The 26,304-nt window shown below is 53.6% G+C and overlaps 8 protein-coding genes across 8 annotated transcripts; 5 read left to right on the top strand and 3 right to left on the bottom strand.

Moving 5' to 3' along the window:
- Positions 1 to 174: 174 nt before the first annotated feature.
- Positions 175 to 2,016, top strand: RHO25_008572 (uncharacterized protein; the record flags this gene model as incomplete). Its single annotated transcript, XM_023604998.2, has 1 exon — positions 175 to 2,016. One exon carries the CDS (start codon positions 175 to 177, stop codon positions 2,014 to 2,016), a length of 1,842 nt encoding a protein of 613 aa, XP_023448517.1.
- A 2,091-nt stretch (positions 2,017 to 4,107) lies between these two features.
- RHO25_008571 (uncharacterized protein) lies at positions 4,108 to 6,945 on the bottom strand (the record flags this gene model as incomplete). The annotated part of the gene is made up of 1 exon (XM_023604997.2): positions 4,108 to 6,945. The coding sequence occupies one exon, from the start codon at positions 6,943 to 6,945 to the stop codon at positions 4,108 to 4,110; it is 2,838 nt and encodes a 945-aa protein (XP_023448518.2).
- Positions 6,946 to 7,556: 611 nt separating this feature from the next.
- On the top strand, positions 7,557 to 8,631 carry TIF34 (translation initiation factor eIF3 subunit; the record flags this gene model as incomplete). The annotated part of the gene is made up of 2 exons (XM_023604996.2): positions 7,557 to 7,587; positions 7,640 to 8,631. The coding sequence occupies 2 exons, from the start codon at positions 7,557 to 7,559 to the stop codon at positions 8,629 to 8,631; spliced, it is 1,023 nt and encodes a 340-aa protein (XP_023448507.1).
- A 426-nt stretch (positions 8,632 to 9,057) lies between these two features.
- Positions 9,058 to 10,296, bottom strand: RHO25_008569 (uncharacterized protein; the record flags this gene model as incomplete). The annotated part of the gene is made up of 2 exons (XM_065603070.1): positions 9,058 to 9,925; positions 9,983 to 10,296. The coding sequence occupies 2 exons, from the start codon at positions 10,294 to 10,296 to the stop codon at positions 9,058 to 9,060; spliced, it is 1,182 nt and encodes a 393-aa protein (XP_065459142.1).
- Positions 10,297 to 10,971: 675 nt separating this feature from the next.
- RHO25_008568 (uncharacterized protein) lies at positions 10,972 to 12,573 on the top strand (the record flags this gene model as incomplete). Its single annotated transcript, XM_023604995.1, has 6 exons — positions 10,972 to 11,094; positions 11,150 to 11,331; positions 11,379 to 11,556; positions 11,611 to 11,987; positions 12,038 to 12,166; positions 12,231 to 12,573. 6 exons carry the CDS (start codon positions 10,972 to 10,974, stop codon positions 12,571 to 12,573), a joined length of 1,332 nt encoding a protein of 443 aa, XP_023448504.1.
- A 1,251-nt stretch (positions 12,574 to 13,824) lies between these two features.
- RHO25_008567 (uncharacterized protein) lies at positions 13,825 to 14,289 on the top strand (the record flags this gene model as incomplete). The annotated part of the gene is made up of 4 exons (XM_023604994.2): positions 13,825 to 13,888; positions 13,944 to 14,060; positions 14,112 to 14,197; positions 14,248 to 14,289. 4 exons carry the CDS (start codon positions 13,825 to 13,827, stop codon positions 14,287 to 14,289), a joined length of 309 nt encoding a protein of 102 aa, XP_023448514.1.
- A 559-nt stretch (positions 14,290 to 14,848) lies between these two features.
- RHO25_008566 (uncharacterized protein) lies at positions 14,849 to 15,973 on the top strand (the record flags this gene model as incomplete). Its single annotated transcript, XM_023604993.2, has 1 exon — positions 14,849 to 15,973. One exon carries the CDS (start codon positions 14,849 to 14,851, stop codon positions 15,971 to 15,973), a length of 1,125 nt encoding a protein of 374 aa, XP_023448506.1.
- A 209-nt stretch (positions 15,974 to 16,182) lies between these two features.
- RHO25_008565 (uncharacterized protein) lies at positions 16,183 to 25,680 on the bottom strand (the record flags this gene model as incomplete). The annotated part of the gene is made up of 1 exon (XM_023604992.1): positions 16,183 to 25,680. One exon carries the CDS (start codon positions 25,678 to 25,680, stop codon positions 16,183 to 16,185), a length of 9,498 nt encoding a protein of 3,165 aa, XP_023448515.1.
- Positions 25,681 to 26,304: the final 624 nt, after the last annotated feature.

Raw genomic sequence — 26,304 nt, 5'->3', positions numbered from 1 at the left:
CTGCTCTGCACCACCACAAGTCACAATCAAACGCTCCATCAGCGCTCTCACGCATTCTCAAGGCTCTCAAGCCTTCACTCAATCCATCCACGGCATACTGCAAAATATTCGCGAACATACTAACGGAATCCTTCGCTGGAATTCCACCACAGCACTTCACATTCGACAGCGGATATGGCCACTGCATCAGTATTGACCCCCACCAAACAACGCCGGGATGGCATCTTCTCCACACGCCTCGCTGGTGGCCGCATGCCTCTCACTCCGTCTCCTCAGACGACACCCAAGACGGTGCACGTCGAGGCCGGCGAGAGCATCCACCACGGCAACGTGAACCTCACAGCCCGCTTCTCGCGAGCCCAGTCCAAGACCAATGTGCGCGACTCGCCCAAGTCCAACATTGCCCGTCGCCACCCACAGTCGCCTCGCAACCTCGACAACGTCACGAGCGACTTCACCCTCAATGGCACCGGCCCACGCGCCGCTTCGTCCGCCAAGAACACCCCGTCACGACCACGAAGCTCGCGTTCCGGCTCGACGCACCGCACACCCAAGAGAAGCCAGGGCAAGATCAACTACACCGCGGCTGACCGTTTCATCCCCAACCGGGATGCCAGCGACGCCATTTCCTCCTCCGGCGCCGCCGTCAAGCTCGACTCCGAGCGCACTCCTGGACGACGACCAAAGTCAAGCTCGTCTGATGGCTCGGCCACTCTCGCAGCTAGCGTGTCCAGTGCTTTCGACCTTGGCCGTCACTCTACTTCAGATACCTCTCTCTCTCTCGAGGGCCTCAACCTCAACGACAACGAGGATGATGAGGACGATGAGCCACGCACCAAGCAGAGCCCGAACACCGTTGCCTACCAGCAGTCCGTTGCTGAGGCTTGTGGTGTCAGCATGAAGCAACGCATTCTTGCTTTCCAGCCTGCTGCTCCAGAGTCCTCTCGCCCAATCGACCTCCGTTCTCAGTACAACCGCCCACTCAAGCCAGCTGCCGCCTCCGCATCTCAATTCCGCCGCCGCGTGCTTACTGCACCTGAGCGTGTCCTCGATGCCCCGGGCTTGGTCGACGACTACTACCTCAACCTCCTCGACTGGTCATCTGGCAACCAGGTCGCCATTGGCCTTGAGCGCAATGTCTATGTCTGGTCCGCCGAGTCCGGCTCCGTCTCCAGCCTGCTCGAGTGCCCAGCTGACACCTACATCTCCTCCGTCAAGTGGTCTGGCGATGGCGCCTACGTCGCCGCTGGTCTCGGTACCGGTGAGGTCCAGATCTGGGATGTCGAGGATGGCACTAAGCTCCGCTCCATGTACGGCCACGACACTCGCGTCGGCGTCATGGGCTGGAACAAGCACCTTCTCTCTACTGGTGCCCGCTCTGGTCTCGTCTTTAACCACGACGTCCGCATCGCCCAGCACAAGGTTGCAGAGCTCGTCTCCCACACCTCCGAGGTCTGCGGCCTTGAGTGGCGTCCAGACGGTGCTCAGCTGGCCACGGGCGGTAACGACAACCTCGTCTCCATCTGGGATGCTCGTCAGCTCACCGCACCAAAGTTCCAGAAGACCAACCACAAGGCCGCTGTCAAGGCTCTTGCTTGGTGCCCATGGCAATCCAACCTCCTTGCCACTGGTGGTGGCTCCCACGACCGCATGATCCACTTCTGGAACACCACATCCGGTGCCCGTACCAACAGCATCGACACTGGTAGCCAAGTCACCTCCCTCCGCTGGAGCATGGGTTACAAGGAGATCGTCTCATCTTCTGGTTTCCCTGACAACTCCCTCTCCATCTGGAGCTACCCAACTCTCGTCAAGAACATCGAGATCCCAGCACACGAGTCTCGTGTCCTGCACTCTGCCCTTTCCCCAGACGGACAGATGCTCGCCACTGCCGCTGCCGACGAGTCTCTCAAGTTCTGGAAGGTCTTCGAGAAGAAGGCTGGCTCTGGTAACCTTGCTGGCGGTGCTACTGGCACTGCAAAGGCTAGCTTGACCAAGGCTACCACCATCCGGTAAAGAATGACATGTATGTTCAGTCTGTTGTTATGACGCTTCGGCTGGCTCGGCGTTTGTCTTGACGCATGTTCATGATGCTGACGGCCGTTAAACACTTACATGGCATTGGGGATTGTTGGAAGTTGGCGCTTTTCGTACTTGACAATGTGGATGTTGGAACAGGAACGCTTCGGGCATGATTGAGAGAGCATTACACACTGCTACGTTTAATGGAGAATTCACACTCGCTTTTCTGACACCTTTGATGCAACACTCTTGCCCCATTTTGTTTAGCGCACGCACACCAGAGTTGATCGCCGAAGTGAAATGTTACTTATACATTACTTGGACTGATAGACACGTGCTCTAGTACCCGGTATCATATACATGTCCATCTCGTTGCTGTCATCGATACGCATGCTCGCCGGAAGCTGTCCAGATATCCAGCACTGGTCTAGTTCGACCTAACTTCGTGAACCCGGACCCTATCCGCATACCAGCAGAGAGCTCAGTGTTCTCTCAACCTCGGAACAAACACGCAGGCTCGACCTGCGACTCCTGCCCGATACTCGAGATCTACACAGCCAGCAGAAACCCACCCGCAGCCACCATCATCCCCATCATCGGCCCACTTGTGATCATCGCCGCACCACTTCCAGCACTCGTCTTACTCGCGGCTTCCTGACTCTTCCTGGAAGAATTCTCTGCCTGCTCTGAGGAAACACTCGCTGCTGCACTCGTGACTTTGTTTGAGTAACCCGAGTCTGTCAGGAAGACTGTCGCCGAGCAAGGTTGTGATGTCTGAACGACGAAGACATTAGCATCAGCTTCAAAACATCTGAAAGATTAAAAACTCACTGTACTCGTGACCGTCACGCCTACATCTGCCGACCCGCTGCAGAACGGAAAGCAAGGCGCGAAAGAAGGACCTGGGACTTCGAAAGTCGCTCCTACGCAACAGAAAGCGGCTGAATCGTTGTACATGTGGTCGGTACCGCCGCCGTAGATCGCTCCAGGACAACACCATTGCTTGCCGTTGTGAACATAGTTTAGTTCATTGGAAGGACATTGTTGGACTGATGTGTTGTTTGCTGTAGTCATGGTCTGGGCGATTGTCGTAGAAGTGAAGATTGAGAATAGAAGCAGCTGTAATAGTTGCATTGCGGGTCTTGTGCTTGTAGAAGTCATTGTGGCGATGGAGTCGGGAAACAGTTCGCTTCTGCTTTTTTTTTCGATCGATTGTTGACAGTGAAGTCGTGCGCAGGCAAGAGGGAACTTCTTTGCTCAAAACAATGATGAGCACGCAGAGTCTTCTTCCCGTCTGATCAATTGCAACGAGATAAAGTTGTGTCAAACACGCAAAGCGAACCGTTATCATACCCAAAACAATGTCGCGACAGCAGCGAGGCTTACTTTATACATCCCATGCCTGTCGATCCGCGGGAGACACCACAAATGACTGCAATCCCTTCATTACATCAACACTGTTCAATGCGCGGGAAGCACATTGCCCTTTGCACTCCATGATTCACTCTAGCTCATTGCCAATTGCCACAACGTCGAAAATGTCTTCGTGTTGCTATGTAATTGGAGCTCACGCCTGATCGACAAAATGTCCTGCAAGGCCTGATCTAACTAACCCAAACCAGTATGATGTATCTGAACAGAGATCAAGGCTGAAAGAAATGGGAGGCCTGATACTACCACTGACGCAGTGACAGGTCGCCTCATAAACGACTCTGTTGGCGATGCCGCAGATGCTGATGAAACACTCGATGATACTTCATTAGCACGTGCCGTCAAATCAAGGGTCGTTCTTGGGTGCCGCGGAGCGGAGCGGGTTCGAGAATCAAAGTTGGGCAGGGATGCCCCTTCCCATATCTTTTACATATACTGTCTAGAATTCTACCACCAACGCCGCGCTATGAAATCACGTTGAGTGACAAAAAGTAGTCCCAGAATAATCCGATTTTTATCCTGTCGAGATAGCCGCACACGGAGAAAAACATTGCCGCTGTGATGAACCAGCTGGCATGGTATCATTGAAAATCAAGATCTAGGGCGAAGCCCAACGCCGTGTCTCTGACAATCCCAGGTAAACACTTCCCAACCCTAGAACAGCCCATCAATCTCGCCAGTCTCGCCGTCGAGGTCGACGTTGAGGTAGCCAGGTGCGGTAGGCAGACCTGGGATTGTTTGGATGTCGGCTGCCAGGGCATAGAGATAGCCAGCACCGGCTGCCATGCGGACATCGCGGATCGGAACCTCGAAGCCAGTTGGCGCACCCTTGAGCGCGGGGTCATGCGAGATGGAGTACTGTGTCTTGGCGATACAGATTGGCAGGTTGCCGTAGCCTTGTCGTGTGTATGTGTCGACCTTCTTCTGGGCGATCTCGGAGAACGAGACAGAATCAGCGCCGTACATGTTCTTGGCGATGGCTTCGATGCGCTCTCGCACAGAACCTCCATCGGTCTGGTACAGAAGCTGGAACTTCTCGGGCTCGCTCTGCTCGGCGGCCTTGATGACGCCGTTTGCGAGGTCGACAGCTCCCTTGCCACCTTCGGCCCAGTGATTTGCGACAATGGCATCTTCGGCTCCAGCCTTGATGGCCTCCTCACGGATGACCTGAGCTTCAGCGTCGGTGTCAGTCTCGAACTTGTTGATGGCAACGACAACCTTGACGCCGTACGCCTTCGCATTCTGAATGTGCTTGGCGAGGTTGGTGCAACCCTTGCGAAGGATCTCGACATTCTCAGTGCGGTAGACTTCGTCAAGCTGTGCGCCAGCCTTGATCTCCGGGCCACCTCCGTGCACCTTGAGCGCGCGCACAGTGGCCACAATAACGACGACATCTGGAACAAGCCCTGATGCGCGGCACTTGATGTTCATGAAGCGCTCGCCACCCATGGTGAAGTCGAAGCCGGCTTCGGTGACAACGAAACCAACCTTGTCATTGTGTTCAGCAGCCTCATCGGGCTCAGTGCCGGCAAGCTTGAGAGCAATACGGTCAGCGATGATGGAGCTGTTGCCAATGGAAATGTTGGCAAATGGTCCAGCGTGCACAAACACTGGTGTTCCTTCCAATGTCTGCATCAAGTTGGGCTTCACGGCATCCTTCATCAGCACAGCAAGAGCACCGCTGACGCCGATGTCGTCAGCAGTGATTGGGTCGCCAGCCTTTGATGATGCGACGACCATGCGACCAAGGCGCTCACGCAGATCGGCGAGGTCAGTCGACAGAGCGAGGACAGCCATACACTCTGACGCGACAGAAATGTCAAAACCAGTCTCGCGAGGCTGTCCCTTGCTCTCTGTTGGTGCCTGGCCAATTGTGATGCCACGGAGGTGACGATCATTCACATCCAGGACACGTCTCCAGGTGATCGTCTCTGGGTCAAAGTCGAGCCTAGCAAAGCGAGTGACCTCCTCGTCGGTAAGGTCATCTGGGTTTGTCTTGTTAATGCCGAGCTTCTCCAGGCGCTTGTACATGATTGGGACAAACTCTCGCTTGCCCTTCTTCTTTGGCACCAAGCGGCTGTAGAGTGCCTTGTCACTTTGCGTAGCCTCGTGGAACATGCGAGTATCGATAGCGGCGGCAAGCAAGTTGTTTGCAGCTGTGATAGCGTGAATGTCTCCAGTCAAATGCAAGTTGAACTCGTCCATAGGAATGACCTGACTGTAGCCACCTCCAGCAGCACCACCTTTGATACCGAAGGTAGGACCCTGCGAAGGTTGACGAACGTTGGCGAATGCTATCCGGCCAAGCTGTCCAGCCAGCGCTTGTGTGAGGCCAATTGTGGTCGTGCTCTTGCCCTCACCGAGTGGTGTTGGGGTGATGCCGGCAACGAGAATATAGCGTCCATTCTTGCGGTGTTCCAGACGCTTCAGCACGTCCAAAGAAATTTTGGCCTTGTAGTGGCCATATGGCTCGAGCTCGTGCGGTGCAACACCGATCTCTGAGGCAACCTTGTTGATGAGCTTCGGATGCTGCGCTCTCGAGACAGCAATATCTGAAGGTACAGGTTGCTGAAGCTTGAGTGGCAGAGGCGCAATCTTGCGTGACTTTTGCCTGTCAAAGGAGACATCAGCAGCATCGACCACGTTTGACAGCAGCATGGCAATGGTCATTGGTCCCACACCACCGGGCACTGGGGTGATCTGGCTCGCGACCTCGACTGCGGCGTCATAGTCGACATCTCCGACCAAGCGTTGGCCTGATTTCTTGGTGTCGTCCGGGATGGAGTTGGTGCCGACATCAATGACAACTGCGCCTGGCTTGAGCCAGTCGCCTTTGACGAAGTGTGGCTTGCCAATGGCAGCAACCACAATATCTCCTTGCTTGACGACCTCCTTGAGGTTGGCGGTCTTGGAGTGGCACACAGTCACCGTAGCGTCGGCGTTCCTGAGCAGATAGCTGACCGGTGCACCCACGATATCCGATCGTCCAATGACGACTGCATTCTTGCCTCGCACGTCCACTCCGCTCTCTTTCAGAAGCACCATGACACCCTTGGGTGTGCATGGCACGAACAATGGCTTGCCTCCCTTCTTGGCAAGCTCTCCAATGTTCAATGCTCCAAAACCGTCGACGTCCTTCTCGTCGGCGACGGACGAGGTGATCTCGTATTCATTGATGTGCTTGGGCAATGGCAGTTGCACCAAGATGCCGTGCACTGACGCATCATTGTTGTATTGTTCAATCTTCTCCAGCAACTCGTAGTGAGAAATGCTCTCATCGTACTTGTCAATCTTGCATGCAATGTTGGCTTCTTCAGAAGCCTTGAGCTTCATGCGCACATAGGTGGAGCTGTCCTCGCGGTCGCCAACCTGGATGATGACGAGGCTGGGCTCGTAGCGAGGGTTCTTCGCCTGCTTCTGCGCAATGTCGCTGGAGATGCGTTCGCGAATGGATTGGGCAATAATTTTGCCATCGATTTTGGTGGCCGTCATGTTTGCGGGTGTTCGACTGAATGAGCGGACGCCTGTTGGCTCATATGGTGCGCTTCTTATACTGCGTGGCCGGAAGCTGGACTGCAACGCCTGGCACGACAACACACGGTGACTCGACCAGCGTCTGGTGAGGAGAGGCGGTGGGATTCGGAATTCAAAATTGACAGCTTCTTTAACGACCCCGCGTCGCCTGTTTCCCCCGAAGGGTCGGCGAACAAAGATCCGCATCGTGTGCTCGCCAGGTGAAGCTTGCGCGAAAAGGGAGCAGGGCAAGTGCGATGCTCACTAGGACTCCCAATGCGCGGAAACAACCCTCCAGAGACGCGTCGCTGTTGAAGCCACTTGACATCAGACCACCGGGACAGACCAGACCAGGAAAATATGTCTCAAAATTGGCAAGAAAACATCACACACCGTTTCGCTCTCCTTTTGGCTCCGGCCCGCGCATAGCCGCCGGCCCCATCAATGCCTTCCATCAAACATTGATTCAGCGACTGCCCCGCGTTCGTGCGTTTTGAGTCAGAAGCGGAAGCGGCGACCGCGAAGTCTTGGCATAGGGAAATCATCAAGTCTGGCGTGGCCATCCACCTTTCGCGCCACAAACCGCCAACATGAGACCCATTCTGCTGCAAGGTCACGAGCGTGAGTATCTGGATGCGCTCACATACTGCACTTAGGCTGACTAAATCCGCAGGTGCGCTCACCCAGGTCAAATACTCGAAAGAAGGCGATCTCATCTTTTCCGTCTCCAAAGATCACGTTGTGTGCGCGTGGTACAGCACCAACGGCGAGCGCTTCGGTGTCTACAAAGGGCATCAGGGTGCCCTCTGGACTGTCGATGTCGACCCAACAACCACACTCCTCGCTTCTGGAGGCGCAGACAATACGATTCGATTATGGGAGGTGCGAACGGGTAGACTGCTGAAGACGTGGGAATTCGGAACGGCCATCAAGCGCGTGGAGTTCAACGAGGATGGCACACAATTGCTGGGAGTGACGGAGAAGCGACAAGGACAACTGAGCTCGATTGTCGTATACGACATCAACCAGGACCCGGAGGGCGAGCAGGTCAACGAGTACAGCATGCGCATTGTTGTCGATGACATTCCCAAGGTCACCGTGGCCGGTTTCTCCTACTTGACCAAGTTTATCATCGCTGGCCACGAGGACGGCAGCGTGACACAATACGACGCCAAAGACGGCTCCGAGCTGAGCCACACCTTCCCACACGAAGAGAACTCGCTGGTCACGGATCTGCAGTGGAGCTCGGACCGCACATACTTCATCACCTCGTCCAAGGACAAGACCGCGAAACTTATCGATGCGAAGACACTCGATGTCCTCAAGACATACGTCGCCGATACGCCTCTGAACAGCGCCGCCATGACACCCGAGCCGACGAACTATGTCATTCTAGGAGGTGGTCAAGCAGCCATGGATGTCACAACCACTTCCGCACGACAAGGAAAGTTCGAGGCGCGGTTCTACCACAAGATTTTCGAAGAGGAGGTTGGGAGAGTGAGAGGCCACTTCGGTCCTCTCAACTACGTTGCTGTGGACCCAACTGGAAAGTCATACTGCAGTGGTGGTGAGGATGGATACGTGCGTGTTCATCACTTCGACCCGCCGTTCTTTGAGTTCAAGTTTGAGGTTGAGCGGGAGCTCGAGCGTGAGGGAAGGATTTGAATGGCATGTTCATGAGTAAACGAAGCTAGATGGCGCCGGAAAATGGCATAGCAAGGCGTTGTGGCGTAAGGCACGTCCGGCCAGGTCAGGATCATGAAGCAAAAGAGTATGTGCGTCTGCGGTGCAGATAGAGCGAATGATATGAGCGACTGGCTATCGTGCCACGATGCCTTCATCGGACTTCCACGAAGTTGCTCGAGTAGACGTGCTCCCAGACGCGAGCGCCTCCCAAGCATTCACTTGGAAAAGCACGCTAAAGAACTCTTGGGCAGGAGCGACGGAAGCACGCGTAAAAAAGTTGATTCTCATCATGGCGATGACCTGTTGAGGCCTGCCACTCATATGTACTCCATTCGAATGTTCAAGACAGTTTGATGATGATCCCTCACATGCTCCCATCATATCAATGCCACTCTGACCCAAGTCTCAAATCTCCTTCTTCGCCCCCAAGACCTGCTGCCCATCCCATCCCGCAGCAGAAGACTTCCATTCCTTCGTGTCGCCTAACACGATCCAGTCCGTCCAGTCCTCTCCCCAATAGAACCGCCACTTCAGCTCACCCTCCGTCCCTAGGCCGAACACCGCCAACGTCCTTTCGCTCCAGCTCGCGACTTGCGGCTGTCCACTGAATTGACCTCCACCTAACTTCCACCATTTTTGTGCTCCGGGCTGCCAATCAGAACCACTCCAGATCTTATAATCGAAATCCATTGCCTCTTTCTCTGCGAAGCCAACGATATCAACCCACGAGGCAGATCGCCGAAGGACTTTTGGTGCAGAGGCATCAAATGTTCCACCAAGGTTCTGCCAGGCATTATAAAATCCAGGTCCCCATGATGTGTAGTAGAGGGCGCTGTCATTCCTGCCTATAGCGTAGATCGATAGTAAGCCTACGCCGCCCGAGGTCGCGGTGAGTTGAGCGTGGGGCCTAAAATTGTGAGATTGAGGGTTGGGCAGTTTCTCCCATTGCTCGAAATAGCGATCTCCTACCCAGGCTTGATGTAAGACTATACCGTCCTCAGTAGTTCCAAAGATATCGAAACGGTTGATGCCCCAGCTTGTTATTGCAGGTGGAGATGTGAAGCTTTGATCAGGCCAGAGATTTTCCCACACAGACCATGAGTGTCCGTCGAAGTACTTGTGGAGGTATGTGCCGTTCGAGTCGTGCCCAACAAGGTCTATGCGGCTTGGTCCCCAAGACGTAACGGAGAGTTTGGATCGAAAGGCGATTGCGCTTTCTTCTTCTTCATTCCATAGAGGGGCCCATTTTTTCGGCTCCCATTGTGAACCACTCCTTGTGTCAGACGTTAGACTGAGGCTATGCCAATATGGTTCTGGGACGGCTGCTTACCACCAGCGATGATATGGCTTGCCATCTTCTGCAACGACGAATAGATCAATCCGGTTATCCCCCCAAGATACTGCGACTGGTGTTGATTTCTCAGCGCTTAGCGTGGCATCAGGCTTGCTCAGGCTCTCGAAGACTGCAGGTTCCCAACCGTGCTCGTTGTGGAATTTGTGCCAGACATGCTTTGCATCAGCAGTAAGCCCAAAGAGGTCAATTCGTTCTTTAATACCGGGCCAGACAGTCAGCGCAATTGGATCAGAGACCCAAGCAGCGACGATGGCCGCGCTTGCGATTGCGAGGAACAAGAAACGAAGCATGCTTGCTTTGAGGTTCTGCTTTCTGCATCGACTTTCACAACGTCTTTTATGCTTCCCTCAAGCAGGCTTGGATGGACTGGGTTTGGTACGGTGTGGATGGCCCAGCCAGGCATCGGAAGCACCGAGCTCGTGCTGCATGCTGTCGAAGGCACCTTTTGCATGTGATCAAAGCATTCTCCGACGAAGTCCGGATGCCGTTTTCTTGAGATCGACCTGTTCTGAGGCTTCTTGAGGCATTGCACTGCGTGTGTCGCTGGGTGCCCTGGTAGCACAACAGGAAAGTTGGTCTGCCATGCAGAGGCAGTACGTAATGCTTCATGATTGTTCTCGATTCACGCGAGGAGAAGTGTCTTTTGGCGTCCCACGAAGATTGCATCGGATCAAGGGAGCACCTAGGCTAGTAAGTAAAAGCTTGTAATTTTCCTTTGCCTGGAGACTTTAGATCATCAATGGCAACCACTTACGGAGAGGTAGTCTCAGCCGGCTGGACGTCTGCATGAGTGGGAGTGGATCTGCACGAGCTGCAATCGTATCGGATTCGCGTTCTCCTCATCCGTGACTGGAGCGGGGAACGCTGTGCTACTTCAAGCACCAACATCCCATGCATGTCGAAGAACGCCTTCGAGCTCAACCAATATCTGCACACAGAGTCTGCTTAATATCGATCGTGTCACCATGGCGACCACACAAGTTGTGCAATCAGCCGGCATCTACCACGGCCTGCCCACATACTCGGCAGACGTCCAAGGACTTACTGCAATCGTCACCGGCGCCAACGGCATTAGCGGCTATCATATGGTCTAGCATATCTCTCGAATGGAAGAGCTCAGTTTTGACTAACACCTAGAATTAGGTTAGAGCTTTATGCTCGGCTCCCGAGCGCTGGTCCAAGATATATTGCCTCTCGCGACGGCCACCACCGGCGTATTTCTACGAGGGACTAGAAGGCGGCGAGGATCGTGTAGAACATGTAGAGGTCGATTTTTTGACAGAGCCAAAGAGCATCGCTGAAGGATTGAAGAAGATTAAGAAAATGTAAGCTTTGTGGTGGTGTCGACCGTCCATACTAACACAATGGTCAGTGACCATGTCTTCTTCTTCTCGTACGCGCAATCCAAACAGAAGGGAGAAGTCCTGGGGATGTGGTCGGATGCCGATGCGCTGGCCGATATCAATACAACATTGATCAGCAACTTCATAGAAGGTCTGAAGCTGGCCGGCCTGACTCCCAAGCGATTCGTGCTGCAGACGGGAGCCAAAGTGAGTTGCTTTCGTCATCAACTGTGCTCAGTTGTGCTGATTTCTGTGTTCTAGCACTACGGCTTCCACATAGGCCCGGCGACAACACCCTCGTTTGAGACAGATCCCAGAGTGACGCTTGAAAGTAACTTTTATTATCCTCAGGAGGATGCACTGGATCGATACGCGACAGAAGCCGGCCTGGGATGGAATGTCTTTCGTCCATCGTATATCATTGGTGCTGTGAGGGAGAATCAATTAAACTACCTTGTGGGCTTCATAGTTTACGGCGCGGTGACTGCCCATCTGAAGCAGACACTTCGCTTTCCAGCAGACTATGCGGCATTCGACAAAGAATTTGTGGCCTCTTCTGCGATGCTCAACGCATATATGATGGAATGGTCTGTTCTCACACCAGAAGCAAAGAATCAGGCGTTTAATGTGCAAGACGGGTAGGTCCGGTAAGGACGAGCGTACTGAGCATTCTGACATTCGTCGCTAGCTTGCCTTTCACGTGGAGTCGCTTTTGGCCGTATCTGGCATCTTGGTATGGCGTGCCTTGGGCGCCTCCAGAAATGGACGCTTCAAAGTATCAGACATTCACGTCTAGGAGTGTCCAGACACCGCGCGGGTACGCATTCTCCATGGAGACTTGTTCTGAGGCGAATCGTAGTCCGACCTGCTGACTTTACCAGCTTCGGCCCCCAAGGGGTGACTCGTTGCACTTTTAGTCTGCTCGAGTGGTCAAAGCAACCAGAAGTGGAGTCGGCTTGGGAACAGCTAAAACAGCAACACAACCTGGTCCTCGACCCATTTCAAGATCGTGAGCAGATTTTCGGCATCACGGACAGCGCTGTCATTGGGGGCTGGCCGCTGTCACTCAGCATGCGCAGGGCCAGGAAAATGGGGTTCCTGGGTACAGTCGATTCTTATGAGAGCATGTTCCACACGCTGCAAGAGTTTGTGAGGTTGAAGATGAGCCCGCCGCTTGCCGTTGCTGAGTATGTAGAAGAGCTGCCTCCAGCGCCCGGTTTGTAGCATCGGCTGGGACCAATGGATCTTGTAACTTTCTCAATGCATGATGCATTAATTGATGTCTGAGAGGCCCTCTATGTACTTGGAAGAAGTATGGCTCTGCCAAGACGATACGTGGCACTGGCCTTTAGAATGTCATCTCCAAGAGCATGAAGCATCAAGCACTCGTTGAGCAACGAAGCAGCAAGCGAGTTCTTCCATGAGTCTCTCAACGCGGTAGGCTCATGCCACTTGACGAAGAACAGGCGATACTGCAGTGCATTAGATCCTGGTCGGCGACTGACCGGTGGTTTGGCAAGCTCGACGCTCCGATCAACAGCGTGGTATTCCGGCCGCCCTTGTCAGATGTCTTCATTGACCACTGAATACACAGCTAGAAGAGTGTGCATGCGGAAGCCCAGGCAAGGCCGCCTCACCTCACAAGCAACAGCACAAGCGATGGAAGGCAACCCCAATCGGGAAATGCGACGTCTGTCTTCACTACGGAAGCACCGACTGTGCTCTTTGACTGGCAGCCGCTTCCCTTGCGCGAGCTACGCCCATATCAGGCCACGCAACGTCAACAGTGCAGACGGTGTTGACGTGGCACCTGCTGTTTCCGCAGCGTCACGAACGACACACGCATCAGTCCCTCATATTTGCAATTGACAAGTGCTCGCTATGAACACGGCAGGAAAGACTACGCGCCGATCAATCGCTTGCATCTCACCCGCTTCTCGGCAGTTGGACATATTGCTTCACAACGGAATGGCGAACAAACGACTGGAATTGGAGTGCACGGTTGGCAGCCAAACGATCTAGCGGATCCACACGCCTTGCTGTTGAAAATTCTACGTCTTCGGATCCTGGAAAGAACGCATCATTGTTGTACCGGGTTCAAAGGGTCATTCTCCGCAAGTGCCTGTGTGCCTACGCAGCTCCTTGCAAGTATCATGCACGAACATGTTGACGGTCGTTCTTGACCTCGTCACGCTTCTCGGCAATATGGCTTATGCACTGACAGCGCTCCAAGCGACGGCGTCAGTGGCCATCAACTCGTACCGCCTATGGCCATCATCATCGTCATGCACAGAGGCGATGTTGGACTACCTAGAACCACATTTCTCGTCACCCAAGAGCTGCTTTGAAAACTGGCAAGGCTTACAACGCTGCGGCGAGGTATAAGAAGTATGCAGTCTTGCCCATAAGTTTTCACTTCTCATCCTCACAGTACTGCTCCAACTTACAACAATCCCAGCCTCTCCTCACTCAATCATGCAGTACCAAATCCTTGCCTTCGCTGCTCTGGCAGCTGCCCTCCCACAAGGCAACACCGACGGTACATTGAGTTCCAAGCGCTTTGGTCGTATGGCACAACCGCTGACAAGGTCTAGGTGACCAACCCCTCACTCCTCCAGTAGCTGGCTCCGTCGATGTCTGCACTGGTGGCTACACTGCTCAATGCTGCGCAACCAACGTCTTGGGCCTTGCCAGCCTTGAGTGCTCCCAAGGTACTTTGAAGCCACCATGGTGCACACAGGAACAATCTAACATAGCTGTAGTGCCGGATGTCATCACCTCGAGGGCTAACTTCCAAGCCCAATGCGCCGACCAAGGCCTTTCAGACAATTGCTGTCTGATTCCTATCGTAAGAGCAGCGACGACGACTCAATAGATGTCGTGCTAACACTGTGACAGCTCGGCCAGGGTCTGATCTGCCAGTCGCCTCAGGGCAACTAGGAGATGACCATTATATCAGATATCACCACACAAGCTATGATAAGATGCAATAGAACATAATCATATACCCACACTCCCAAAATCCGTGGAGCTGATCATATGGGGTCCCTCAAAAACATTCGCATTGCAAGGACTGACCCTATCCCGGTTCAGTGAGGATCCTATTTGAATTTGCATGACAGTACATGTACCGCAGTGCAAGTCGGTCTCTCTGGCCGTGCGAGCCCATTTACGTTGTTGTATCCCAACCTTCCGTTGCATAGCATGTTTTCCACAGCCGGAGTGATTGGTAGTCGACATCACGGACCAGCCAACTCATCTGACACCCTCTTTGCTCTGTGTTCGATATCTTTCACTCTCAGCGGCTCCTCTGATCAAACAACCGCGCGGGCTTTTGGCTGTGACGTAATCGTCACCTCGTATACGCTATACGATGCCCTTTCCCAATGGCTACATCTAGCAAGATCCATTGTAGATTGACATATGCTTCCACAGATTCAATCACATTTGTTGTAACGATCTATCTGCACCACTTTTGATATTTCAGCGGGCTACAAAAATGACCACTTTGCTATATTCCCTTCTCACTCTAATTCTTAGCCTGGCCGCATACCTTATACTAACGAAACCGAAACCAAAGGCTGACTGCCAAATCTTGACACTCCGATCTCCCAACCAGATCACATCCGTGGACATTTGGTCACTAGTCCTTCAAGCTATTCTCAAGCACCTACCAGGATACAGTCCGGCACTCATAGCAGGCTCAAACGAAGACCAGACTTTCCAGCTCCCAGCAGTGAGAACAGAAGGCCTACTACGCATCAGCGAAGAGAACATTGCAAGCTTCATCAGGGCCGTTAATCCCCAGCCCCAAGAGCCAACTTCGGAAGCACACGGAGGCACGATCAATCCATTCTTCCTACCAGCTCAAACAGTACCTCTCATCATCACGATTCTCGCCAATCGAAGTTGCCCTATAAGGCCTCTAGGTGCCGTCAACACCCGCAACGTCTTCCACTTCCTCAACCCGGCTCTTTGCAGGAATGCCACAGCACTGAAAGCTGCCGCAGCGGCCGGAGAGCTTAGCTATGGTGCCAGATTCGGCGGAGAGGCAAGGTCTGGACGGAGAAGGAAGCGCGGCGTGGAGTTCTGCGTGGCCATTGAAGTCTTCACGTCGACTGAAGTTATCCTGAGGCAGGAATGCTATTTCTTGCAGTTCTTGCCTAAGAATGTTCTGCCGAAGTGGGGTGGGCAAGAGCAACCGAAACCGGAAGCAGTTACGGATCAAAATGATGCGATCAACAGCAAGATGTCATTGTCTTCAGAGGATCCTATACGATGGGCAGCTACCTCAAAAGACTATAATCCGATCCATGTTTCGAGAATTGGTGCGAAACTCTTTGGCTTCCAAAATGTCATTGCACATGGCAATCATGTTGGAGCACTTGCAGTTCAAAATCTTTGGGCAGACGCGAACTCCTCGTCCAGCGAAGCATATCGTATCTGCTGGCAGTCAGACAGGCCTTTCAGCATCGAGCTCGATTTTACAAGACCGTTTATCTTGCCCGCCACAGCAGACATACAATGGCAGACACAGCGTGACGGAAGTGAGCAGCCGAGAGTCGGGCTTAAAGTCACGAGAGGAGACAAGTTGTGTCTGGAAGGCAGTGTTGTCAGTAAATAAGAAATTCCGAATCCGCAAGAGCAAGAGAAACGAAGTACAATACAAGGTCAACCAACAAGACTTTGGCTTCTCACAATCTATTACGAGCTATTCTGCTTCCTGCGATGACAAGTCCCTCCGTTGCACAAATTCAAGCACGCTACACGAGCTATCCTGCCGTGTCATTGCAATTCCTCCAGTAACAAACACCTGTCTGCCAATTACGGCCCTTACTCAAAATCAGCTGGCTGCAAAGTCTTGTTCGCCAGCATTTGCCCAACATGCGTCCGGCTGATATCCTCGCCGTTTCGACGCAACTTCGACATAACGAGCTTAAAGAACTGCACGGGATTGACCTTGATGGAGCTGTCCGGTCGACCCACTTTACCGTCTTCGTTCTCCTCCACGAAGCCATCGGCTGAGACTTTCCATCCCTTCTGAATGCCGCCTGTCGCTAAGCCAAGGAAGCGGCCTGTGGCAAGGTATTGCTCGTACGAGCTGAAATAGAGCTGACCCGCGAAGAGGTTGAGTTGAACGATGTAGTCTTCGTGGATCGTCAGGTTTAGCTGAGCTTGGGAGATGGTGTACAGATCTAGACCATCAAGCGGCGCGTAAGCCATGTTGGTTCTCGGACGGTACAAGTGCAGGGCGACGAACGGCGAGAGGAGGACTTCATTCATCAATTCTGCAGCCTCGAATGGGCTGATGACAATCATGTGGTCGATGTGGTACTGGAATCTCGTCTTGCGCCCCGTCAGAACCCACTGGACCGAACGAAGGAAAGAGTCCGAGAGTGAGCCTTTACCAGGAGCGATGACCGTCTTGGCGAAATCTTGAGAGGCCAGAAGTAGTTGCGGACGTAGATGCGAAACGTCGTACTCCTTGCTCGCGGTGGTGTTGAGCAGGGATTGGAAGACCGGCATTGGGGCATCGGCCGAGATGGTGCCCAGAATACCAGTGTCCATGAACTTGCGCCAGCCTTTCCAAAGAATGTGGGTCGCGGCTTTTGCAGGCGCAGGCTTTTCAATCACGCGCTCCGCGTCGACATCTGCCTCCTTAGACACTTCTCTCTCTTGCTCCTCAGTGAGCTTGCGGCCAGTCCACTCGAGTAAGCCGAACAGCTGGCAGCGGTCGATAATCGCCTGGGAACGGCTAATTCCCTCAGCAGACTTGAGTTTTGCATCCTTGGCCAGTCTGGAAAGCGGCGTGTCAGAGGTCATTTTGGGCTCATAGCGAGACTCGATGTTGCGGCCTTCGGGCTCCAGAAACTTCTGAGCTGTAGTCTTGGTCAAAGAGCGCTTTCCGTTCTCCTTCGTCTTCTCCCATAGCTCTTCTTGCCTGTTGAAGCGGTCGTTCTGGGCTGCCCATAGACTCATGTTGTGCCTCATTTCTCCATAAGTCTGTGCAATGGACCACCGTAAGACATCCGGCACGGTGATGCGATCCTCGATCGAGAGTCTGGATATGCTGCGGATTTGCCTCTCGATTTCCTGAGAAACGACGAATACCACGGTCTGACCCTTGCCTAGCTTGCGCATTCTCATGCACGCTTGAAGTAGGCGGTCTTTCACCAGTCCGCTGCCCAAAGTGCACGCTGCCCTGTACTTTGGCGGTAGCTTCAAGTCAATTCCGCGGGTGTGGGCCTCATCGAGGTACACAATACAACGATCCATGCGTGCTGCATACGAGGACGTCTGAAGAAGCTCAAAACGACCACTACGGTCGACAACGCATAGTTCGTCGTTGTCGTTGCAGTAAATGGCGGCTTCCTTCTTTGTCGCATCAGATCGAGCGAGCCAAGTCTTCGCAACGCCTAGGTTGTCGAGCTCCAAGATCTGCGCTCCCGGATCGAGCAGAACGTCAATAGGTGGGCTCAGCTGCATGACCATGTCAAGGAGCTGCTCGGCATCAGTCGATGAGGCATCTCTCGCCGGCGCCATGCTTGTCACTGAGTTCGCCGGTTGTAACAAGTAGCCCAAAACAAGTGCATCGGTGTGCCTCTGCGCAGGCAAGTCTAGTTGCTCGACATCCAGAGGAAGAACGATTTTGGCATCTTGGGTTCCAGAGAAGCCTCGTGTCGGCAAGAGCTTCTTTCTGCCTAGGTCACACCCAGAAGAGGAAAGCTTGAACGGATATTCCTTGACATCTTTGGGGAAGACACTGTGCGATAAGAACCAGTCCACGGCAGCCTTGGCTTGTCTCAGAAAAGGAAAGATTTTGACTTTGCAAGTCGTTTCGTCCCGAAGGTTGATGCTGTTGATGTTGCGGAATTCCGAGGGCATGTCCGTCTTTCGAACCCACAAGTGGAAGTCCTGCTCTGCTTGATCGGAAGTCATTAACTGACTGAGTAAGGCGAATAGGTCTTCGTCTTCCATGCCGCCGTAATAATACGAAAGCGATGTCAGAAGCAATTGGACGTCTGGGTGGCTGAACTCCGAGCGCGGAGTAGGATTGTCCTTCGCCCTGTACGGCACAGCCAATCTCATTCGCGGTACACGTGAGGCCAGTCCGTAATGCACACGCCAGCGCTTCGTGCGGAGGACAAAGTCCAGGATGCCGCCGGCAAGCAGGCCACGCACAAGCAGGAGTGCTGTCTTGTACTCTTTACTCCAGAACGAACTGCGGTGGACCGCCTCCACCGCCGAAGGACTGGGATCCTCAGAGCCAATAAACGACCTAATGGCCGCTCGCGTGTAGGTATCAGCTGCCGCGGACAGCTCGTGCAGACCATTCTCACAAATGTCATCGGCGAGGCACTGTACCAGCTGCTCTCCAGCCGCCTCATCAAGCAGTCGAGTTCGCGGAAAGCTCCCCGCAACGCCCCTAACGCATTCGATGGCCCCAGAGCGCGTATCGCCGATGGTGACCGCGTGTTTCTGCACGAGACCCAATATCTGGTGAATGATGCTCCATCTGTCCGATGAGCCCTCGATTGGACCAGGTAATCCCATGGTATAGACCAACTCAAACTTCACGCTCAGATTCTCATCGCTCTCATCAATGATGTCCCGGGATTTTTGATCGAAGAATTCTTGCGTGCGCAGGAAAGTTTCTCCAGCGTCCTCGTTACCTGCAATGTAGTTCTCGGTGGAAGTAAGCTTGAACGAGAGCAGATGTTCTGGCTGCACTAGCAACACTCCACCTTCCCTCATACATTCTTGGCAAAGCTCAAACACCGCCTGAGCACCTGCCTTGCGTAGTTTGAGAGCGCGAGAATAGGGCAAGTAGTAGATGCGGCGACCTATAATCCCGCCTAGTTTCGAGATGAGCACTTGCGCCATTTGCTTGCTTTGAGCTTTGCCCACTATGACTCTGACAAGCTGCTCTCCATTCGCAAGGGCGGCGGCAACCATAGGAGAGATGACAGAGGATTTACCGTCACCCATAACGAGCTGGAGAACTTGATTGCCTCCAGACGTCTTACGAACTTCCGAGGCGATAGACTCTTGGACCTCGCGGATCAAGATCGAGCCCTCGATCTCCAGCAACAATGTTTCAGGGAACGATCTCGGGTCCCAGTTCGTATGGCCAACGTTCGTCAGCTCTCGCCTCAGGTCGTCTTCGTTTTCGGTCACCAAAGCATCGAGCATGCGTTCAGCACGCTGTACAGCGGTGATAGCCAGTCCATACTGGATTATTGCTTCTCGCCACCCTGGCATGCGCTCCAGCATGTGCCAATGATCGCGACTCAGCTGCTCCAAGAATAATGAAGGCGAGATTCGTGGCCATTGAAGACCCACACAGTCGCCAGACAATCTCTCAAGCTGGACCTTGGCAGTACGCTTCAAGGCCTCGTAAATGGCTGCCAAATGTGTGTTGCATTTGCGGAGGTGATCATTGAGTACAGTCCTCCCAGGCAGGCTGAAATTGGTGGATTCGCGCTCGTTGCGCTCGTGCAGAGCTGCCAGACTCTGTCTCAAATCTTCGACATATTGTTTCTCATAGGCCCCAGCCTCACGAGTGGCGAGACTGTCAATGAATCTGCCGAGAGCTGCACTGTCGTCGAGGCTAGAATTGCTCATTGAAGGACCATCCTGAAGGGACACGCTCGGAAGCACGATATCGCGGCCAATATCTGGAATGATGCCAGTGAAAATATCTTGCACAGTGACATGACTGCGTATCTCCGCAGGTGGAAGTGCCTTCTCGCGTGACCAGTCAGGTACCACCAGCCGAGTGATCGGTAGATCGCCGAGAGCATCTTCAAGCTGCTCGCAAAACAGCTTGAGTGCCCGATTGTTGGCCCATGCTTCGAACATTCCGGCTACACCTTGCATGGCAGCGGGTACATCAATGTATGCCTTGCAACGAGCTTCTCCAGTGGCGGGCGAAGAAACAGGAGGTTGGCCAGGAGCATGTTTCCACTGCCTCATTAACTCATTCGAAAGAGCTTTCACAGCGGCCTCACTGCGTCTCTCATAATCCTCCCTGCGACGCAATTCTGCCATTGTCTCAGTTTCCAGCTTGTCTGCCCCAAGGCGGATCTTAGTTTTCTTGAGCGGAGCAGCGGCTTCTGGGCTCTCATCATACGTGACTTTCTCGATTGCGACTCTCTTCTGAATGGTTTCCAGATCTGCTTCTGTGCCATTCGCTGGACAAAAGCTCTCGGCGTCTGGAGGCACAAGGCCACGCATGGAGTCTGCAGTGTAGAAAGAAGCAACGACCTGGATCAATCGAAGGTTGGCATCCTTGGAGAATGCCAGAGTTGCGAGCCACATACGGAGGGCGTGGAGATCAACATTTGCACTCTCTTGCGTGAGGGTCCGATACAAACCAAGAAGATACGGCGCGATCGACTTCTGCTCTGGAGTCTGGACCAAGATGCCATCGTACCTGAACAGACCCTTCTCGAGTGGTTTGTTGGCCCCGAATACATGGTCCAGACCTTCTAGATGCGACCATAGGACGCCTCGTGCCGGAGGCTGCCACTGAAGCTCATCTCTTCGCGAATTCAGCAGTGAGGCCATACGCCAAGGCTTAGAGCAGCGTTGCATGTCATCGCCTTGATCGCGCGCCTTCGCGTTTTGTGCATCGTTGCTACGAGTGTGGTGTTCTGCTCCAAACCCCTCGACTCTGAACATCGCGTTCTGTGCTAGCTCCCGGTCCAAAAGCTCAGGTGTGACATGGTCTAAAGATGGAATTTGAACATCTGAATTCGGAAAGAAGATCCTCGAGCGTTGTGCCTGAGCGAAAAGCGCTTCTACAGCCTTGTAGAATTCACCATGCTGGGACATGAAGCTGAGTTTGGAACTCCATTGAACGTTCTGCATGAATTTGGCATCTGCTGGGTAGTAGCAGCGGGCTGGCGTGAGCCGCGCAATCTTGGTCAGGAGATAAACATTGTCCTTCGTGAGTTGTTCGAAAGAGAATACAGCGGCAGAGCGGAGTATGGACAGCGCCTGCTCTGTGCCAGTCTTCTTGGTGAGCGGATCGGGCAGCGCAAACGATGTTAGCGCGTGCAGATAAGCAAGGTACAGCTTGGACTGCAAGCTTCCATGATCAACCAGACGGCCAAGTCGCTCGTCAATCTCGAGGTCGTGAACTTTTGCTACTGTATGCCGATCGATGGTGACGCTCATATGATCGTGGACCCGATCGTAGCGCACCTTGCCCTCGGGCACCAACAAGCGTCGATTTCGGGTGCCAGTAGTCGCGTGTAACACCAGTTTATTCTTGAGACCGATCAACACGCCCGAGGACTGGTTCTCGTCAACAGCCATGCCGCGAAACTCCTTCGACTTAAGCAGCTTTTCACGAAGCCGCAAGGTAAACCCTAATTGGACAGTGGGCAATTGAACATCGAGTAGCTGTGCACCAGGCATAAAGACGACGATCATCTTCGAAGCCTCCACCAAAGGTGCAAGAATGATGCTGATAGCGGTTGCTGATGTACTCGTAACGCTCAGAAGTCGCCGCCGCCCAGTTTCTGTTCCGTGCTGCAATACCCACTTTTGCGTCTGCTGCTTGCGGGCCAGAGTCCAGATATCGGAACCAGAAGTACTCCACGGTGCGTGAGCTGGGCGAAACTGCACAGTGTCGCTTTCGACATGGTACCAGTGGACCATTTCATGGACGAAGTGATCCGGAAATTGGCCCTGGAAGATCCTACGTGGTACGAGCTGGAACGTATCGCCACCGTTGCGTGCGAGAACGAGCAGGTCGCGCGGTAGCGCACTGTCTCGAGCGGTCAAGCCCAAGTGAACACTGAAACCTTCACCGAAATGACCCTTGGCTGAGAAGGACATGCCAGGTTGGCCGGAAGCTAAGACCTCGACGTTCGATCTGAACAGGGCTTGGAAGGTCTCATGTTTTGTATAGGCAAGTGGTGGCGCCTTGACACCAAGGCCTGCCACTCGAAGCTCTCCCGAAAGCAAGTTGTAGTGAACCTCCGAACCCTCAACATCGTCAGATGATGATGAGTGGGTGGTCAACCAGTATCCAATGTTTCCACCAAGAGAGGACCAGCCGCTGGCGCTTGCTTCGTACCCAGACCAAGCTCGCTTGATGGCCATGTCTAAGCCCTTGTGATTCGCCTGGAGTATAGGGCGACTGAAGAAAAGTATCTGCTTCAGCTGAGCATCGAGCAGAGTGTACAGCGAGCTTTTATCCCTCTTTGGACGCTCACAAACTGTTATGGCGCAATCGATCAACATAGCGGAGTCTTCGGGATCCGCTAGGATCTTTTCCAGACCATCGCGTCCAACATTGAAGGTTGCCGAACAGACCAGAGCGACCTCCACGGCCTTAGACAGGAAATGTAGATACTCGGTCTGATCGTCAGTCTGTTGCGCCTTGCTCCGCAGTGTCAGCAACCAGTTATATGCCGCTGATCGTATCTGCTTCAAGAGCAATAAACACTGCTCAGGCATGCCTCCAGAGCCGCCTAGCGCGTTTAGCCGACAAGCAATAGACGATAAGATGACCAACGCGTTCATCGATTCCCAATTCTCCTTCACCCGCAACAGAGCCTCGCTTAAAGCTTCTAGCAGAACTGTCGAGAATTTACCATGGCGAAGCACAGCATGAGCCGAATATGCAGAAACTATATCATCCTGGCCGTTTCTCGGTCCCGCTTGGTGAATGCATTGGAGGAAAACCAGTACTGTCTCTTCTTTCTTGAAATCAACGTTTGGCATTGCCAGTTGAAGTAACATGTTGTACCAGTGTAACCGCAAATCGATGGGGATGTTGCACAGTTCCTTGAACTCATCGAGAGACATGTGGTCCGGACACTTTGACTGCGCTGCAATGGCGTCGTTGGGCTTGCATGTAGCAGAAGAACGTGCAGGTCGGTACAGAAAATCCGACACGGCCTTCGACCGGCCAGTGAAGGAGAACGTGCACTGTCGCGCGGCCACCTCCGTTGGAGTCATTGTCTCAATGAAGAAGTCGGTGGCTGTGTCCAAGTATCTGTATTGAGTTGCATTACGCCGGCATACATTGGACTCATCAGCCGCGGAGACTCGGATCCATCTGCGGTGAGTAGCAGCGTGCATCTTGTTCTTCGTCCAAAGGACAACGCGCTGGTCTGGTTGCGCACTATACTCTTGCGACAAGTGCGGGTCGTCCTTGAGGGCATACTGGTTCTTCGGTTGAACGGATCCCGTGTTTTCCAGACCAAGCACGTCACTGAGCACAAAAATTGTAGAGTCCCGCCATTCTGCAAACCACAGAGGTATACAAAGCTCGAACACAACCGATTTCGCTTCTTGTTCATTGAAGGGCAGAGGATCTTCGAACACCTCCATGCTCATTCTGTCAGCACTGGCATCGAGGATACACTTTTGGCACTTCGAATCATGCTCGAGCGTGGTGTACGTTTTGTATGGCCAATGAGCGCTCTTGTTCTGTTTCTGGTAAAATGTATGCTCGAGCTCGGATGCCGCCTTCTTCTTCTGCTCGTATTTCAGAACCTGTTGTTGCAGCTCCCTAAGCTTCTCCTGTCTACCCTGTTCGCCGAGATGTTCATACTCTTGAAGAAGGTCTTTGAGGGCGGAACTCTTCTTGTTGTCCTGATCGAAGTATCGCACAGCGAAACATTGCTTGTCATTCGGTTGCATGAAGATGCTGGTGACTGCATTGTTCCTACGATCGGTCAAGTATTGCTCGACACGGACTAGCCTCGTCAACTGCTCTCGAGACGGCAGTAACAAGTGTTGCAGGCAGTCCGTGGGTATGCAAGGGTCAAAGCTGGCAAGTAGTGGACAAGCGCTGAGAGCACACTCGTCAAGCGCTATCCACACCTCTAACGTCGTGAGCAATGCACCTGACAGACCTTCAGGATTGCGGTGCTGGCCGAAAGGCTGCTCCTCGCTCTTGGCACGAAGGTCGTAGATAGACTTCGCAAGCTCGTGATAGTGTCTCAGAGCGTCTGCAAGCTGTGGGCAAACGCGGTCGGCCTCTGCAGCGGTCGTGAAGCGGGCCCAGTCACGCAGGCTACGCTTACTCCATTCTTCGAATTCCTTCAGATTGGCAACCTTGTAGGCATCTGCGCCATTGAGCTTCAGGATTGGAATCGACATGGACGGGTGTTCGGCGAATTCTGATTGAGGCTCAAACGTGCTTGAAGTGGAGGCGACTGCGCGGCATCTGAGGCTGCTGAGGTATTCATCGAGCGCTGATAGCGAGGTCGCGCTGTCTTCCTCGAAATTCAATCGCGCCAGCGTGGGCAGACTGTGGCATGAGTTCGGCTCATTTGCTCGGACATGCGCCCATCGCCTGGAGATTGTCTCGTTGCAGACACCCTGCATTCGATGCAAGTGGTTTTGGACATATGGCGGTACACTCGGCCCCAGCTTTTGCAGTCGCCGAGCAACTTTGCAAGACATAGCGTATTGGAGGTCCGTAGAGATGTTCATGCGAACAGAATCTCCCAAAAGCTGAGCGACCAGATACGTCATGAAGGCCTTGTATAGTACATTTCTCCCAGTGGTGATCGACCGCGTACAGATGAGCTGGCACACCACACGAATGAGTAACCACATGGGCGAGCGACGCCATGGGCGCTCGGCATCGTTCCACAGGACATCATCTCGTGTGCGCTTGCAGATTGTTGTGCTTCGAGCACCTGCTGGCTCACCGTACGAACCCAACAAGCCCGCGACAAGCAGCTCGCAGACGATTCCGGGGTGTGTGGTATCGCGGTCTTCGTCGATGGACTCGCTGGCTTTGCGCACCTGTGGCTGTTGATGCGGTGCCGCCTGGCTGCTCATTGTGAAGAGCGCTTGAGCCAGGCCGGCTCGAAATTGAGGCGACTCGAAGGTTGCTCTTGGTATTAATACGGCGCGAGCAGGAAACTGGCGCACGATGCAATTTGCTGCCAAGACATCTTGGTTCTGAGGAGCGAGTTCGAAGGCCTCAAATAGCACATCTTCCCCTGAATGCGTGATGAACAATCCGGCATTCTGAGCCTGGATGCGCAGCGGGAGTGATTGTCCAGGCCCCAGGAACTCGAGACAATTCAGCAGCTCCGTCTCGCTGAGGGTGCCGTCGATAACAGAGTGGCATCGAGTGGCGTTTGAAATGGCGACAACGGTCTTCTCGATAGCAGGACGCGCGGGGTCGGCTACCGCAAGTCCCGTCAGGAACGCGTTGAGTGCCTTGGACGTGAGACTCAGGAGCTCGCAGTCGATGTCGGCTTTGTCCTCAGCTTGTGGGCGTTGCGGCGGCAAAAAGACATGATGGACGACTCTGTCGAACAGGTCTGGATCGCTGACAAGAAGCGCCATGATGACCAAGTGCGTGCTGTAAAGTCGTGTGGTCGGCGAGGTGCTTGTCAACAAGTCATATCGTCGGCGAGGTTTAGGTCGAGATGTGCGCGACCTTGTGGGGCGCAGAATTTGGTTGTGCGGCAATACAGTGTTTGACGCTAATGCACGATCGCGCGCTAGCGTTGACAGGGCTAAGTGAAGCCCGAAGTGAAGCTCGACGACAATGCATTTGCAAAGGTGCAACCACGCAACAACGTCGCCCAATAAAAAGACAAGATTCTGTTGGTAAATTGGTCATCTCTCAGGCAAGACGCTGCCGAGCGTGCTCGGCCTCGTTGCAGATGGCGAAGCGCAAACAGCGGCGTTTGTCGCCAAGGGAATGCGGTGGTAACCTGGACAATCTCGCCGGGCCATTGGAGAATTTGTTGTTAGCGAGCTATCGTGACTGCGCTGAGATTTCGTTGCTTACTTTGGGAAGGGCATTGAGCAGTGCGCGCGCCCGAGCGTGTGAGCTCCATCATGTGCTGCCTTCAGTTGAGGAGATTTCTGTTGTGCATGAGTCTTTTCTATCCTGTGTCGCAGTGATCGACCTCACAATCGGCCCTTTGAGTGCTGCTGCTTCCGCTGACCATAGGATGAGCC

Source organism: Cercospora beticola, chromosome 5 (assembly GCF_033473495.1).
Source record: "Cercospora beticola chromosome 5, complete sequence".
NCBI classification, from domain to species: Eukaryota; Fungi; Ascomycota; class Dothideomycetes; order Mycosphaerellales; family Mycosphaerellaceae; genus Cercospora; species Cercospora beticola.
The sequence above is the reverse complement of the archived record's forward strand: the minus strand, read 5'-3'. Positions and strand labels throughout refer to the sequence as shown.